General features: G+C 45.1%; 1 protein-coding gene across 4 annotated transcripts; it reads right to left on the bottom strand.

The window, feature by feature from the left end:
* Positions 1-1,417: 1,417 nt before the first annotated feature.
* Positions 1,418-13,497, bottom strand: Rgr (retinal G protein coupled receptor). Of its 4 annotated transcripts, none has more exons than XM_028788038.1 (7): positions 13,387-13,497; positions 11,417-11,573; positions 10,342-10,463; positions 6,786-6,939; positions 4,770-4,887; positions 2,776-2,889; positions 1,418-2,286 (listed from the first exon to the last, which is right to left on the bottom strand). In XM_028788038.1, exons 1-7 carry the CDS (start codon positions 13,463-13,465, stop codon positions 2,155-2,157), a joined length of 876 nt encoding a protein of 291 aa, XP_028643871.1. In that variant the 5' UTR covers positions 13,466-13,497; the 3' UTR covers positions 1,418-2,154. The 4 variants fall into 4 exon arrangements, with proteins under 4 accessions (XP_028643871.1, XP_028643870.1, XP_028643872.1 ...); XM_028788037.1 differs by having other exon boundaries at positions 2,155-2,286; positions 10,342-10,490; positions 13,387-13,465; XM_028788039.1 differs by lacking the exon at positions 2,776-2,889 and having other exon boundaries at positions 2,155-2,286; positions 13,387-13,465.
* Positions 13,498-13,887: the final 390 nt, after the last annotated feature.

The following is a 13,887-nucleotide window of genomic DNA, read 5'->3' as shown; positions in this document are numbered from 1 at the left end:
GTCTCTCTTGACCCAGAGACAGCTGAGTTATTCTGTGGAAGGACAAGGTAGGGGTATAAGAGGTGATTGGGAAGCAAGGCAGAGGAGAAGCCCTTCCTACATGCCCTCAAGATCCTGAAAGTGCCCAAAGATGATGAGACACTCTAAAGTTCTTCCACGGGGGATTTGAGAGTGGGAGTAGATTGGATTCTGAAATGAGTAGCTTTGGAGGGGATTTGTTGTTTCCAGAAGATTGTGGCTTCAGACCCTTTTCATCATCTCCTGCCTGGGTCATCAGGAAGATATCTGGGCACAATCCTCTTCCTCCAGGAAGCTGAAGGGCAGAGCTCAAAATATTCCTGGGCAACCTGCCTTCTTCCCATGTCTTCACTGAGATTGAGCTTGGGTGTTGATCCCTTTGGCCTGTTTCCTATCTTGTGACAATCCAGAGTCGTGGACAAAGCTGATACCACACACTCTTGCTACTTGTCTTCTGGCTCTGCCTGTCTTCAACCCTTTTCTTTATCTGAAGGGCCTTCCCCCTAATTTATTACAGTGCTCCCTCATCCCTCCTTAGCTCAGTGTCTATAATGGTGGAGAGGAAGAGTCCCCAGTAAGATTACTCAGGGGATTAACTAGGGACAGGTCAGCATCTTAGTCCTGAACCCCCACCACTTTCCTGGTCACCTGCTCCTCCCATGTGCAAGCCAGCTTGACGCCAAGACATCCTTGCTTTACTCTCTATCCAGAGCTTAAGCCAAATATCATATGTGGGCCCTGGAATGAGGCCAAGTGTCATCTTGTCTGCACATCACCTGGCAGAGAACATAGTCCAGAAAAGGGTACTATGGGAATGCTGCCCCCCCTCCATTCTCTTCTACCATACTTGGTTTTGCAAAATAACCAAACAGGACTGCACTGAGCAAGCTTCATCTGGGTTTTTGTATATATAACCTGATTTTCTGCATCTGGAAGATCAGGAGGCAAACCCAACTCTACAAGTTGTTCTCATCATCACCCTACCCTCATCCCTAGGACCTTGCCTGCTCAGGCTCTTGGCTTCATAGGATGTGCCTTCTGTCTCTCACAGTGCCTGGGACATCTGCCCCTTCCACCATTAGACTTTGTATATGGCCTCCGTTAGTCTAATCCATCCTACAGTACTCATCTCTATTTTTCTCTAGGACAGCAAGTCTCACCCAGGACTGGGCACTGTTATATCTTGGTCCTGTGTTGCTCCCTCTACAGAAGATGCAGATGTACATCTAAAGGTAACTGGGGGCTCCCATTAGTGTCCCCAACCCAGAGGCACATGGGCTCTGAGGGGAACACATGAGCTGAATAGGACCATATATGTTCTGGGCAAAGGGCACAGTCCTACTGAGCTCTGGAAACTGTCACTGTGAAAAGGAAACTGAGTTGTGGCTCCACATCTTCTGACATATGGAGTGTTAAATAATTGCTCTAATTTTTAAATACTGTCAATGAATGTTAAAACCTTTAAAAGCAATCTTTAACCCAACTCTCATATAGCCAAGGACTCACTTTGAAAGCTGGTGCTTTTGAATGCCTCCGGAAGCACCTAAGCTGCATGTTCTGGTCCAATCTGTATGGTCAAGTCATCATTTCTGTCATCTTGTCTTACAATAAGGGACATAGAGCAAGGGGCAGGCTAAGTCACTGGTGCCACTACAATTTAGTACATGCTATTTGAAAAACTATAGCCTCAGATGACTTCCAAAACCAAACCCCAGGGCTTTGTCCTTTATTGTAGGCTGGGTTCATGTGCAACATGGTCAAGGCTCATATAGTATCTGTTTCAGTGAGCGTTTTCTTGCTTACTCAGTGCATGTTAGATTGTTCAACCATGCTGTTGTTAGTCCACAATGTCATCTAGGGTTTAGATAGATGGGGTTGGAGAGAATTACTTTCCCATGGCCCCTTAGACTGTGTGTAGAGGGCTATGACCAGCACTCCTTTCATTGAACCTAGTATCTGAATTCTTAGGTCCAGCCTAAGGTTAGACTCAACAGAGATCTTAGGGCTTGTGAGTAAGTGTCTGCCAGGGCTTCTGGGGGCTGTCAGGAAGAATGCAGCAGCATCTTCCTGTCCTGGAGCATACTTAGCCCAGGCTTGAAGAGGTAGGCTTGACAGTGATCAGCCCCTTGAAGTGTTTCACTGGGTTCGATCCTTCTTGCTCTTTTGTGGAGACAGGCACTGCCAGGTTCCTCTGCAGACCATCTCGCTGTGCAATGCATAGTTGATGGCGTTGACTGTGGGCATGGTTTTGGCAATGAGGGCGGGCACCTGTTGTGGTGGAAAAGTCCATGAAAGATACTTTGAAGCTTCTACTTTTCTCCTTGTCCCACTTATGACTTTTTCTCTTTCCCCTTGGAAACTGCCACTCATTTGTCCTCAGCTTGATCCTTTGGCCTCTGAGCCTCTCCTGGTGGATGCTCACGATTCATAGAATGTCACAGAATCCCCACTACAAAATCAGAACATACTTGTTCTGAAACTGGGTGTCAACTTCAGCCCCTGAAGTCACACCCAGACTTCTGGGTGTCTCAGAGTACATATTCACTCTATGTCTAGCTGTCCCTATCATCTCAGTATAGGGTAGGGTGTATATGGATCAAAAACATTTTCTGCATTTTGTGAATATTTAAAGGAAGAAGAAGACAGGAGGAAGAAAGAAAGAATAAGTAAGCATGTTAGCAAAAAGCTAGAAAGAGTGATACAGAGAGACAGATGTGAAGATGTACAGGATTCCTTGGGCTTTGGAAGAATCTGTACCATCTGTAGTTTGGGAGAGATGAAGCTCACATCTGCGATGGCTGCATAAAGGTACAGGAGGGCATAGGGGCCCCAGCCCAGCAGTAGCATCCTGCCTGGAAGAGTAGTATTCACCTAGGGGAAAAAATCAGAAGCATCAAGTCACTCCATAGGCCAGAACTATGCAGAGGCAAGGGTCCTAGCACAGACCATGCTCTTGGAAAGGTTTGAACCAGAAGATCTGGGCATCACATGAGCTCTTTGCCTTGAAAGGCTATACAGCCTTAAGCCTGTTAGTTAAGCTCACCTGGCTTCAGTTTCCTTGTCTATAAAATAGTCTGATATAGCTCAGTTGCCTGTAGGTAGGGACTGGGGGGAGGTGGATAATAAGCTTTCTTCTAGGTCTTGAGGTACTCAGATCTGAGCTCCCCTCGGGCTTAGAATGATCTCACTGTCAGTAGCTGCAGCCACGTGTGAGATAAGCCTGTCTGGGCTCAAAATTTTTCACCATATCAAACATAAACAGGGAGTGGGCTGGCAGGGAAGATTGTTGATGGTAAAGTTTCTCCTGGACCCACAGGAATACTAATAACTAGGTATTTAATTTCAGGATGGATTTGAAATGGTTTCACTTCTCATATACTCCAAGGCATGAGGATTCTAATGGGGAAATAGCTCTTTGACAAAGGAGATTTAATTGCATGAGGACCCATTTCCTTCAATGTTGGATTTTTAAAATATGTTGAGCAGTGATGCTCATACCACCGCTCAGTGGGCTTCACAAGCCTGAGGACCACTCCTAACTAGGAAGCTATGAGCAGTTGATAGCTCACACGGATGTGACCTCGCCTTGGCTAACCGTGCTCCAGCAGATGGTCCTGCATATATGAGCAGTGCAAAGTGAGGCTGCTGGGTAAATTTTTTTTTAAAAGGTATGAAGCTGTGTGTTAAGGAAGTGGAGATGGACCTGAGAGGAGTAGGAATTGCATTAAAATATATTGAATGAAATTCTCAGATAATTTTTAATAAAAATAGTTGTTTGAATACAGAGATGAGCAATGTGGAAGAGAACCTAGGAGATGATGCTCTAGCATCCAAGCTAAGATCCAGGATCCTTGTACCTGTGTAGCCCTCAACCTCTTAGCTAGATCCACAGATGAAACTAATTTATAATGTTATTTTCTAATTCATGCTAATTAATTTAAGTGGCAGATTGTCTTATAAGAAGAATATTTCTATGTACTAGAATTGAACACTTTGTTGAAATGTCCTAAAGCTGGGTTTGTATTGATCTCTGCTATTATTAAGTGTGTGGCATTTGGCAGCTCTTTCAGCTACCTTCCCTGTACCTCAAACCAGTCTGTAGCATGGGAGTCAGAAAGCTTTCATTTGTCAGAAAAGATTCTCAAAGATGAAGTGAAAATACACACAATACCTCTAGTATCAATGTTTGCTTTCACAACAATGCTGGTTTGTTATGATTCATTTGTTAATTTTTTAGGTAGCAAAGTTAAATGAAAACCTCTGGCAAGGGAATTTTAATACAGAAATTCTGAAATGGCCAGCAGGTCTTATTTAAAAGCATGATTTTTCTTGGACAAATGTGCTTGCAGGTGTTGTTTTACATTGTGGGTAATAGTCTGTGACTGTGATTAAATTAAACACCTTAAAGTAATTTAAAAAGCACCATTTGAAGAGTCCTGCAATTTAGCCTTGACCCCCCCTCCCCCAGGAAGAGTGGAGAAACAGTGTGGATGATGTACTAGAATCACCTGGATCTTGGGATAGCAGGGTCTGGGTAAATCTGTCCTATTATGGCCCTTGCTCCCTAAGCTTTGGAACTTCGAGCAATGGGAAGGTATTTTCTAGCCCTAACAGCATATTCTCTATGCAAGCTGACTCTTCTCATGACTGTTGCAAACACAGAAAACATTGACTTCTGCCATGCCATGCATGTTTCCAGAGTCTCTGAGAGCACCAAGAGATTCCGGCTTCCATAGGATCTGGCTTCTTACCTGGAGATGACCACTCCTGGAGAATTTCTGCTCCATGAACCGGTATGAAGTGTGTGTGATGAACAGGGGTACAAGGAAGTTGAAAAAGGCCATGGTGAAGAGAAAACTGATGAAGTTTCTACAGGTACAGGGTAAAAAAAAAAATGGTGGTCAGCTCCAGCATCTGTGCTAGACAATGAGAGGTATCATGCCATCCTAGACAAGACACGGTCAGAGTGTAGCTGCTCCTGTACCCAACTGAGCTCTTCTCAGCAGTCAGGGCCATGTGTCTTCTAAAGTTTGTGTTTAGGAGCGAGGAGCTGAGATAAAGAATACCTCTTCAAGCTCCAATGCTCAGCCTTGCTGTCTCCTTTGTTAGCCAAAGATGGAGGATGATATTCTTCAATTTGGCAAATGTAGGGATAATCTTTTTGTGCTCTGTGTAAAGGCTGTCTTTGTATTATTTAAATGTTGATTTCTGTACTGGCAAAGAGTGGAATACAGGTGGACTTTGGTACTGTTATTTTTATTGGATCATCACCTGCCTGTGTGTTTTGTAAACAGTCTTCTCCATCACCTCCTGATTGGTGTAACAAAGAGCTAACAGCATATAGCTGAGTCAGGAGAGGAAAGGCAAGACTTCCAGGCAGAGATAAGTACAATGGAAAGAACTGAGAAGTGCAGGATTCACCAGCCAGACATGCAGCAAGTTGGAGATACCAGGACTGAGTGAGAGGTAATGAGCCATGTGGCAAACATGGACTAGAATAAATAGGTTAGGAAGTCTCCATGTAATTATTGGGAGCTAGTGGGTCAAAATAATCCAATGATTATGTATATATGTTCACCAAATTCTGGAGGAATCAGTGGGCCAAGAGGAAAGACTATCCAAGGGCATCTCTTGCTTGACATAAGGATTTGAAAATAATGTATAGATGACAAAGAGACTGAATACTGTGTCACTTAAGAAACCAGTGGCTCACACCTGGAAAGCCAAGGCTGGAGGATTACAAGTACACTGCCAGGCTGGGCTTTATAGTGAATTCCAGGTTAGTCTGAGCTGCAGTATGAGATCACGTCTCAAACTATCAACAGAAAACCCATTAAAAGGGCCACAAAAAAAAAAACCCTGGGGTCTCAGTTTAGGCCTTGAGGAGACTGGAGGATGACCGGAACCAAGTAGGAATCAGCAGGAGGCAGATCCTGATTTCATGAAGTGGAGACTACACGCTAAGATCTTGTTGACTAAGGAGAAGTAGGAGAAAGGACTATCAGAGGTGCTTTGTTGGGTGATGCTCTGCAGGACACTGGGGACATTCAAGTGCAGAGGTCAGTTTCACTTGAGAAGCCTATATCAGGGTAAGTGCTCCATGAGTCACTATTGTCTGTAAAACATGAATACAGCATGACTGTACTGGAAACAAGACGTGTGCGAGGTGGGAAGCGTGACGCTAGAAGTCATGTGACCAATCCCCAAATGATCCCTGATGAAATTTCTAAGCTTTTTTTTTCCCCAGAGCTACACAGATGGTGAAGTAATAGAAGAAGATCTCATGGTTGTGGAGACTGCATACATTCAGTCCTACCTTGTCAGGGATCAACCAACGGTGGATGCTTAGAGATTTAGAATTTATCTCTATGCTGGGAGGTCCACACCAATGCAAAGCCCTTCCATGCTTTGAATCTGTTGATCTAAGGGCATGGGTGCCTCTCAAAATCAATGAATTCTGAGTCAATACAGCTTCTTATGCTAAAGAGGACCAAAGAGTAGTGGGGCTCCATGATAGTTAGGATGGATACAGGCAAATGACCCACTCCTCTGGATGCTTGAATCTGAGTTGTACTTTATGTAACATTCACACTGCTTGCCCAGACTCAGTGACAGTCTGTGAGTGGATGTCATGACTACCGAGCTCTGATGTCCCCAAATGTTGACATTGTTGACAGTGGAATTCTCAATTGGAACATCCTTCTCATAGAAGCTTCAAGTCAAGACCCCTCTGGAATAAAGTCTCAAAGCTACAACTTCTGTCTCACCTGTCACCCCTCGAATAGTCCAGTGTACAGCATGTCCCCACAGGCTCATAATCATAGTGGCCCCAGCCCATCAGGGGAAGGGATGCCCAGAAAGCAGATGATAGCCACACAAACAGCACCAGAGGGATGGCCGTGTCCCATGCCAACTGTCTGCCTGCATGAAATAGAGGAAGGATAGTTTGTAAAGAGATAGGATGACCACATGAAAAAGAAACAACTCCGTAGCTGCAGAGTGTCCCCAAATCCCTACTCCAATAGTAACAGCATGATGCCTCAGGCAAGTCAGGGGTATCTTTGAGCCTTAGTTTTCTCTATAGCGAGCATAGCATTCTCTGCCTTTGAGGACTATAATAAGATCATGGGTAGCAATGGTCTCCTCATCTGTCCTAAATCATCTTCAAAGAACAGAAGGAAGGGAGAGGGAGTGAAAACAAAAGACAGATGTGTCTCCCAAAGCCAAGGGTAAGGATGGGACACATGGGTAGAAGTGAGAGGTGCTTGCTGAGGGGCAGGGTGTCTTCTTCAAGGATATGCTATAAAACCTCATGGAATTGGGTTCTATTCAGTGCTGCTAGCAGAAGCTACTGTACAGACAGCCTCTTAGCGTATGATCCAGCCTGACTGACATGTTGTTGTCCTCTTCCCTCTGTCCTCCACAGCCTCACTGAGCAACCTAGGCTCAGCACATCAGTCCTAGTCCCAGTGTCCTTATCTAGGAATGATTTGTTGAGCTCTTTTGACCCCAAGGCAGAGGATAGGGCTCCAGACAGGCTTGAGGCTGCTAAGAAGAAAGGGTTTACAACTTCCCTCATACCATACCTAGCCTATCTTGATATCACTTCAGAGAATTTTCTGGAATGTGCTTCCCTGCTAAAGATAGGTTTGAGGACTCACATCCAAGTGCTGACACTATAATTTCCAGTGCGATGGTTGAAGGTAGGACTTTGGGAGCTCATTAATCATGAAGGGGGAGTCCCTGGGTGAGATTAGTGCTCCTTTAGTATGGTTCTCCCTGGGCTTCAACGTGATCCACAGCTCTCATATTCTTAGAGAAAAAGACGTGAGAGCAATGAGCGTGCTCTCTTCCATGTAAAGATATACCTTGGTGAACATCTGCAGGTTGGAAATGCACCAAGACCAGACCATTCTGGCACACTGATCTCAGATTTGAGAGAAATAAATTTGTATTGTTTAAACCATCTACTCTTTGATGGTTTGTTATAGTAACCCCGGCATCCTCTACTCCAACAGAGAGCATGGTAATTAATATCCAACTTGGCCCAAGTGTGAAAAAAAAAACCTTTTTGATTGAAAAATATGTCCATGCCGGGCGGTGGTGGCGCACGCCTTTAATCCCAGCACTTGGGAGGCAGAGGCAGGCGGATTTCTGAGTTCAAGAGTTCGAGGCTAGCCTGGTCTACAGAGTGAGTTCCAGGACAGCCAGGGCCACACAGAGAAACCCTGTCTCAAAAAAACAAAAAAACAAAACAAAAAAAAAACAAAAAAAACAACAAAAAAAAATATGTCCAAGATAGAATGTTTGCTGCCACCCATTAATGGAACAGAGGAGCCTGGCCCTCCTCTTCCTTCTTCCTTATCTCCATGATTCTCTGCTCCACCCTCCAGAACACAAAGGGATTTGATGTGAAGGCTTGGTGGGACTGGAAGTTAATTGCAGAGATGTTTGTGACTATTAGAAAAGATGCCCCCCTCCCTCCCTCCCCCCTTCCCTCCCCCCCCTCCCCCCCCCCGTGTGTGTGTGTGTGTGTGTGTGTGTGTGTGTGTGTGTGTGTGTGTGAGAGAGAGAGAGAGAGAGAGAGAGAGAGAGATCGATCCTGGGGATATTTCGAATAGGTGCTAGGATGAAAGCAGTAAAAGGTATCCCTAAGGCCATGTTGACAGGAAAAGCTAACATACCGTTCAGAATAAGAGCAAGGCATTTTCCCAATGGATAAAGGCTTTTGATGTCTAAAGGTTAGGTTATGGGGGTCACAGACCCAACAGGAGCCTTCACACTGATAAAATCCACTGCACATGACTTGGATGTCAGTTGGGAAGGGGAACAACAACTTCTGGAAACTTCCTGGCCATACTCAGTGCCAGCCATAATCCTACCTACCATATGACACAGGTCAAGTTGTTTGCCTTCTCTATGACTGTTTCTTAGGCTGCACACTGGAGGTTTCCTGTGTAGGTCAGTTGAAACACAGCTCCTCACAGTATGTCTATGTGCCTCTCTCTGATGAGAATAATGTCACATATTTAAATATGTAATGAGATTTAAGTATATTTACACATCTGATTTTACAGATATTACTTAGAGTAAGAAATAAAGAAGAATAAAAATTTTTTGAGACAAGATCTCATGTATCTCAGTTGGCCTTGAATTCACTAAGTAGCTTCACTAAGTAGCTAAAAATGGCCTCCGGCCTCTGTCCCCTAAGTGCTGGCATTGTAGGCAAGGCCTCACTATGCCAGGGTTATGTGATACTGAGGGCTAGATCTAAGACCTTATAAATGGTAAGTAAGAACCCTGCCAATTGAGCTATATAACCAGACCTTAAATTAAGTTCTAAAGAGAAGTGAGCAGGGCACAGTGATACACACTTGTAATACCTAGTTCTTGGGAAATGGAGACAAAAGAACCAGGGCTTCAAGGTCACCCTGCCTACATATAGAATGTAAGACCAGCCTGAGCTGTGTGAGACTGTTACAAAATGAAACTTACAAAATAAGACAAAACCCATAAGCCTAAAAGAAAAGCTTTTAAAATGTTAAAGTAACTCATTTGTTGGGGGAAAAATAACAAGCAAAGGTTAGGGACATAGCTCATTTAGTCCAATGCTTACACTGCTTGCATAAATCACTAGGTAAATCCCTACCACTGCATAAAACAGTCAGGAAAGTGCACACTAGTAATCCCAGCACTCAGAGGAAGTCTAAAGCCAGCTTGGGATACATGAATCCCTTCCTTAAAACAAAATAAGACAAACAAAAAATAGCAAGCAACCACAGAGCAGGTAGCACACTGATAACAAAATCTAACAACAAGGCTTGTGGAATCCAGACCTGGATTCATCCTAGTGCCTCTCTGCCATGGGCACACACCCAGACCCACCACCACGTCTGTGCCTGTGTGCATGTGCGTGAACATACATTCGCCCTCCTTTTGTCCCCCAACTGTACCTGATTACCAGGAAATTTTCTATATCCATGATCTCATTTGATTTTCAAAATGAATCTGAGATTGTTTTTTTTAAACAACCTTGCAGAGAAAACCAAGGTTCAAACTCTTGAGTCACCAAGACTGCAGGAAAGGCAAACTCAGTCTTTCTAACGTGCTTCTCAAAGCAGGCATTCTGCTGACTTGTCCACCCTCCCACTTTTTCCAAAATGAGTGTCTACATGTTGTATGCATGGACCCTCCCTCTCACACACACTCTCTTGCTTGAAAAACATTGAGTGGAATTGAATACTGACCACTCACTCTATCTTATCCTCATATACTCAGAAGTGTTGTTACAGTTGGTGGGGGGAGGGATTTGGGGACACATACGGGTGCAGTAGTGGTGATAGCGTCCCCAGGCAATGGCTGCACTGCCACAGATGCTGGCCAGTGCTGTTGCAAATCCCTGGAAACCATGAACCTGGCAGCCCTCTGAACCATGTGGCCAGCGCCTATGGGAAACAATGAGCAAGATGACCCTCCCCTCCATCCCTCCCAACCCCCACACCTGCCCAGGGGAACCTAGAAGTTTCCTGGATATTAGTCCTGCTCATACAGGGAGGATGTTATTATCAAAGTCTTCCCACTGTGGAACTGAGGTCTTAGAGTTTACGTTGGTGGGCTAAAAAAGATCTATCTACTGGATGCAGGATAAAAGGACGCAGGTCTTTTAGGTTCAGTGACTCTTTGAAACCACCAGTGCACCAAAGGGTCTTTCTGAATGATCATACGCCTCCATTGCAGAAGGGGAAACTGAGGCCAAGAGAAAAATTACTGATCCATAGTAGCACAACAGATGAAGGCAAAGTTAGAGGAAAAACTCCCAAATCTCTAGATTCTCAGCAGGTAGTGCTAGTTCATAGAGAGGAAGAATGGTTACTGATTCAGGCCCCAAAGGCAACTTTGCAGGCCACATGACAAGACCCTGGTGTGCACATGACATATTAGATGCTGATCTAAACCCTGTTTGCTTTAACAAGCATTTATTTAGGGCTTATCAGGCAGTATTAGTTCATGTTATTTGTAAATAATTAAACCAATACATCTAACAACATGTGTGAATTAGGTTATAATATGTAATTGACATAAGTATCCCAGGATTGGAAATAATGGAGAAGAGACGCAAGGCTAGACCACCTGAATACAGGGCTCGGGCTCTGAATCCTTCTAGCCCACTGTCTCTTTGGTCAGGTCTGAGCAGCTCCTGCATTCCAGATATTGGCTATTTCTTCAGCAATAATCAGACATTGCAGTTTAACTTAGTCTGCCTAATCTCTGACCTTGGGATGGTTTTCTATAGGTAGAAAGAAAGACTCTGGTCTGCTTGCCCATGACTCTAAGGTGAAGCCCCTAGCAAGACCCCAGAGGCTGGGGAAGGGGAAGGGGGAGCGGGAGGTACTGGTACCGGAGGAGGCTTGATACAGCAGCAACAAGGGCATTCAGGCTGATCCCAGTGTCTGCCAGGGCCAGGCTCAGTACCAGCAGGTTGATGGGAGTCTGCAGATCTGGAGTCTTGCAGAAAGAGAAGATGGTCAGGCCATTGAGGCTGATGCCAGAGAGTGCTGAAAGGAAGGGTGAGGGCTGGTATCAAGGCTGGTGAGACCCATATGGTGTCAGGAGCAGGGTCTGGGGTTGATGGAGTTCCAGTAACCTTCCAGAATCCACATCAGTGAGTGACCTCTCAGCACAGCTTTTTGAATGCTGCTCTGGTGGGATGACCCTCAGGTACTAAAACCTGCTCACTACCTACTGCCCATCTAACAGAAATGTAGAAGACTACACAGCCCAGTGTGGCCCATGCTGCGACAGTCACTGACAAGTGCTGAACAAACAGGTGCCAGGTACCCCGAAGATCACTTTACATGGATTCTTTCATTCAGTCTTCTCCCCATGCCTCAGAGATGCTAGACAGCATGCTCTAAGTGCAGTTAGCAGGTAGCAGGGCTGGGGACAATCTCGTCTTTCAGACTTTAAAATGCCGTCTTCAAAGGCTGCGGGACAATGTCGGGGATGGCTCTGGAAAAGAGGATCCAACTTAGGGCCCAGGGGTAACTCAGGACACCAGGCAATGTGAAACTGCAGGAGAGGTTCTCCAGCAGGAGACCTGACCTCGAATTTCAGCTTGACCACTCCCTTGCTGTTCCTTGAACTTTCTTTACCTTGGTTTCTTGTTTCAAAGCTGAAGAACAAGAGTTGGGCCTGATGGCCACATTACTCAAGAAGATGAGGCAAGAGGATTAAAAGTCCAAAGTCAGCCTGTATAACCCACCTCAAAACTAAAATGTAAACACAGGAGTAAGGATGTAATTAGTGGTAGAGAACTTAACCTAGCTTGCACACAGTCCTATCTCACAGCCTCAGTAACATCCTGCTCTCACTAGAAAAGGGGAAAATGATGGAGAGGGAAAGATTTCTCCTTTAAAACTGTGGAGGCCAATGCATGGAAAAGGATTCAGAAAAAAAGAGAAGCATATGCACAGACATAAATTAAAATTTCACAGCATATTAGAGGACCAGATATTAGGGTAAGTTTCAGTGGTTCTCAGAAAACGGGGCCCACTCAATGGTGTCCACGATCTTCAGAACAGTCCTGGTGGCTGTCACTTCTTCCATATTGTCAGTTTTCACCAAGTGAAAGAATGTACAGATTACTTTTCTGGGCTTGATCTGAATAAAGACTGCACCCCATCAGCCTGGAATCAGAACTAACCGTTTCTGCACTCACTAAGCATCTTAGTGAGTCTAGCTTGAGGCAGGTATCTCTTGGGCCTAAGTTGCTGCTGCTGGAGAAGTGCCTTTGGTGATAGGAATAGACCAGGTAGAAGTAGTGGCAGATGTAGGCAGAAGGGGCAGAAGGATAATGAACTTAAATTCCCTGTATGTCTATTTAGACAATTATTTTATACCAACAATTGTACTTAGCCTCTGCAGACACCCATTTATAATGACATGGCTCTTAGAGTCGGAGAGATGAAATAACTTGATCAAGTTCCACAGAGAGCAGGTGGATGAGTTGTCTGTCTCTGGAGACTTCTGAGGCCTGGTTTTATACGAGATTCTTAGCAAAATCTCTTAGGAGTAGAATAAATTTTTCTCTTGACTTGGGGGATATGAAAAACCTAGACTGGGCCCAGTCACCTCCTGAGCAGATAGCATCTGTCCAAGCCAGTCTCCCCCCCACCCTCTCTCTGACTTCTCTCTCTTGACTCCTATGCAGCATACTACATCCTATGGGGGCTGTCATGAGAAGACCTCCTGGATCCAGACACAGAGGAGAGGCAGCCAAGATGACATGAAACCCAGTCTTCTGCCCACTCTATAGTTGTGGTGTGGGTTGTGGGAACCACTGGGACCTTGGTTCACCCAATGTCTCACCTTCCATCAGCAGGACTGTTCCTACAGCCAGTACCTCGAGTTCCCCAAAACCAGCAGGCAGGGCCCTGGTTGCTGCCATCCTTGGGCTCCCTCTGTCAGCTACCCAGCTCTTTTCTGGCTCTCTGAAGCCAGGTTCCTCCTTTTAAATGGTCACTCCACTTGCTGGCACATGGAGATTATTTTGGTGGACTAAGAACTCCTTCTTTATTTCTTACCCTTCTAAGTCTTCCTCTTGGCTCCCATAGAAGGAATCCATTCAGTAGATGGATAGTGCAGCCTTTGTGAAGCTGGAATGAGCTCTATCTCGTTCATTTCAGCCCACTAGGCAGGATTAAGGTCTCGGATCCAAATGGTGTGCGAGTGAAAGCTGAATTGGGAAAGGGTTGCATAACTAAGGGAGGGAAGTGGAAGAAAGGATTTGAGCTGCAGCTGTCCCTGAGAATTGGACAGTAGCCAGGTCCTTCTATGTGCACAGTTGCTGACAAGCTGCCAGTGTGTGTG

This window comes from Grammomys surdaster, unplaced genomic scaffold, assembly GCF_004785775.1.
Source record: "Grammomys surdaster isolate TR1022 unplaced genomic scaffold, NIH_TR_1.0 125692, whole genome shotgun sequence".
NCBI lineage: Eukaryota > Metazoa > Chordata > Mammalia > Rodentia > Muridae > Grammomys > Grammomys surdaster.
This window is presented reverse-complemented; position numbering and strand designations above follow the sequence as displayed.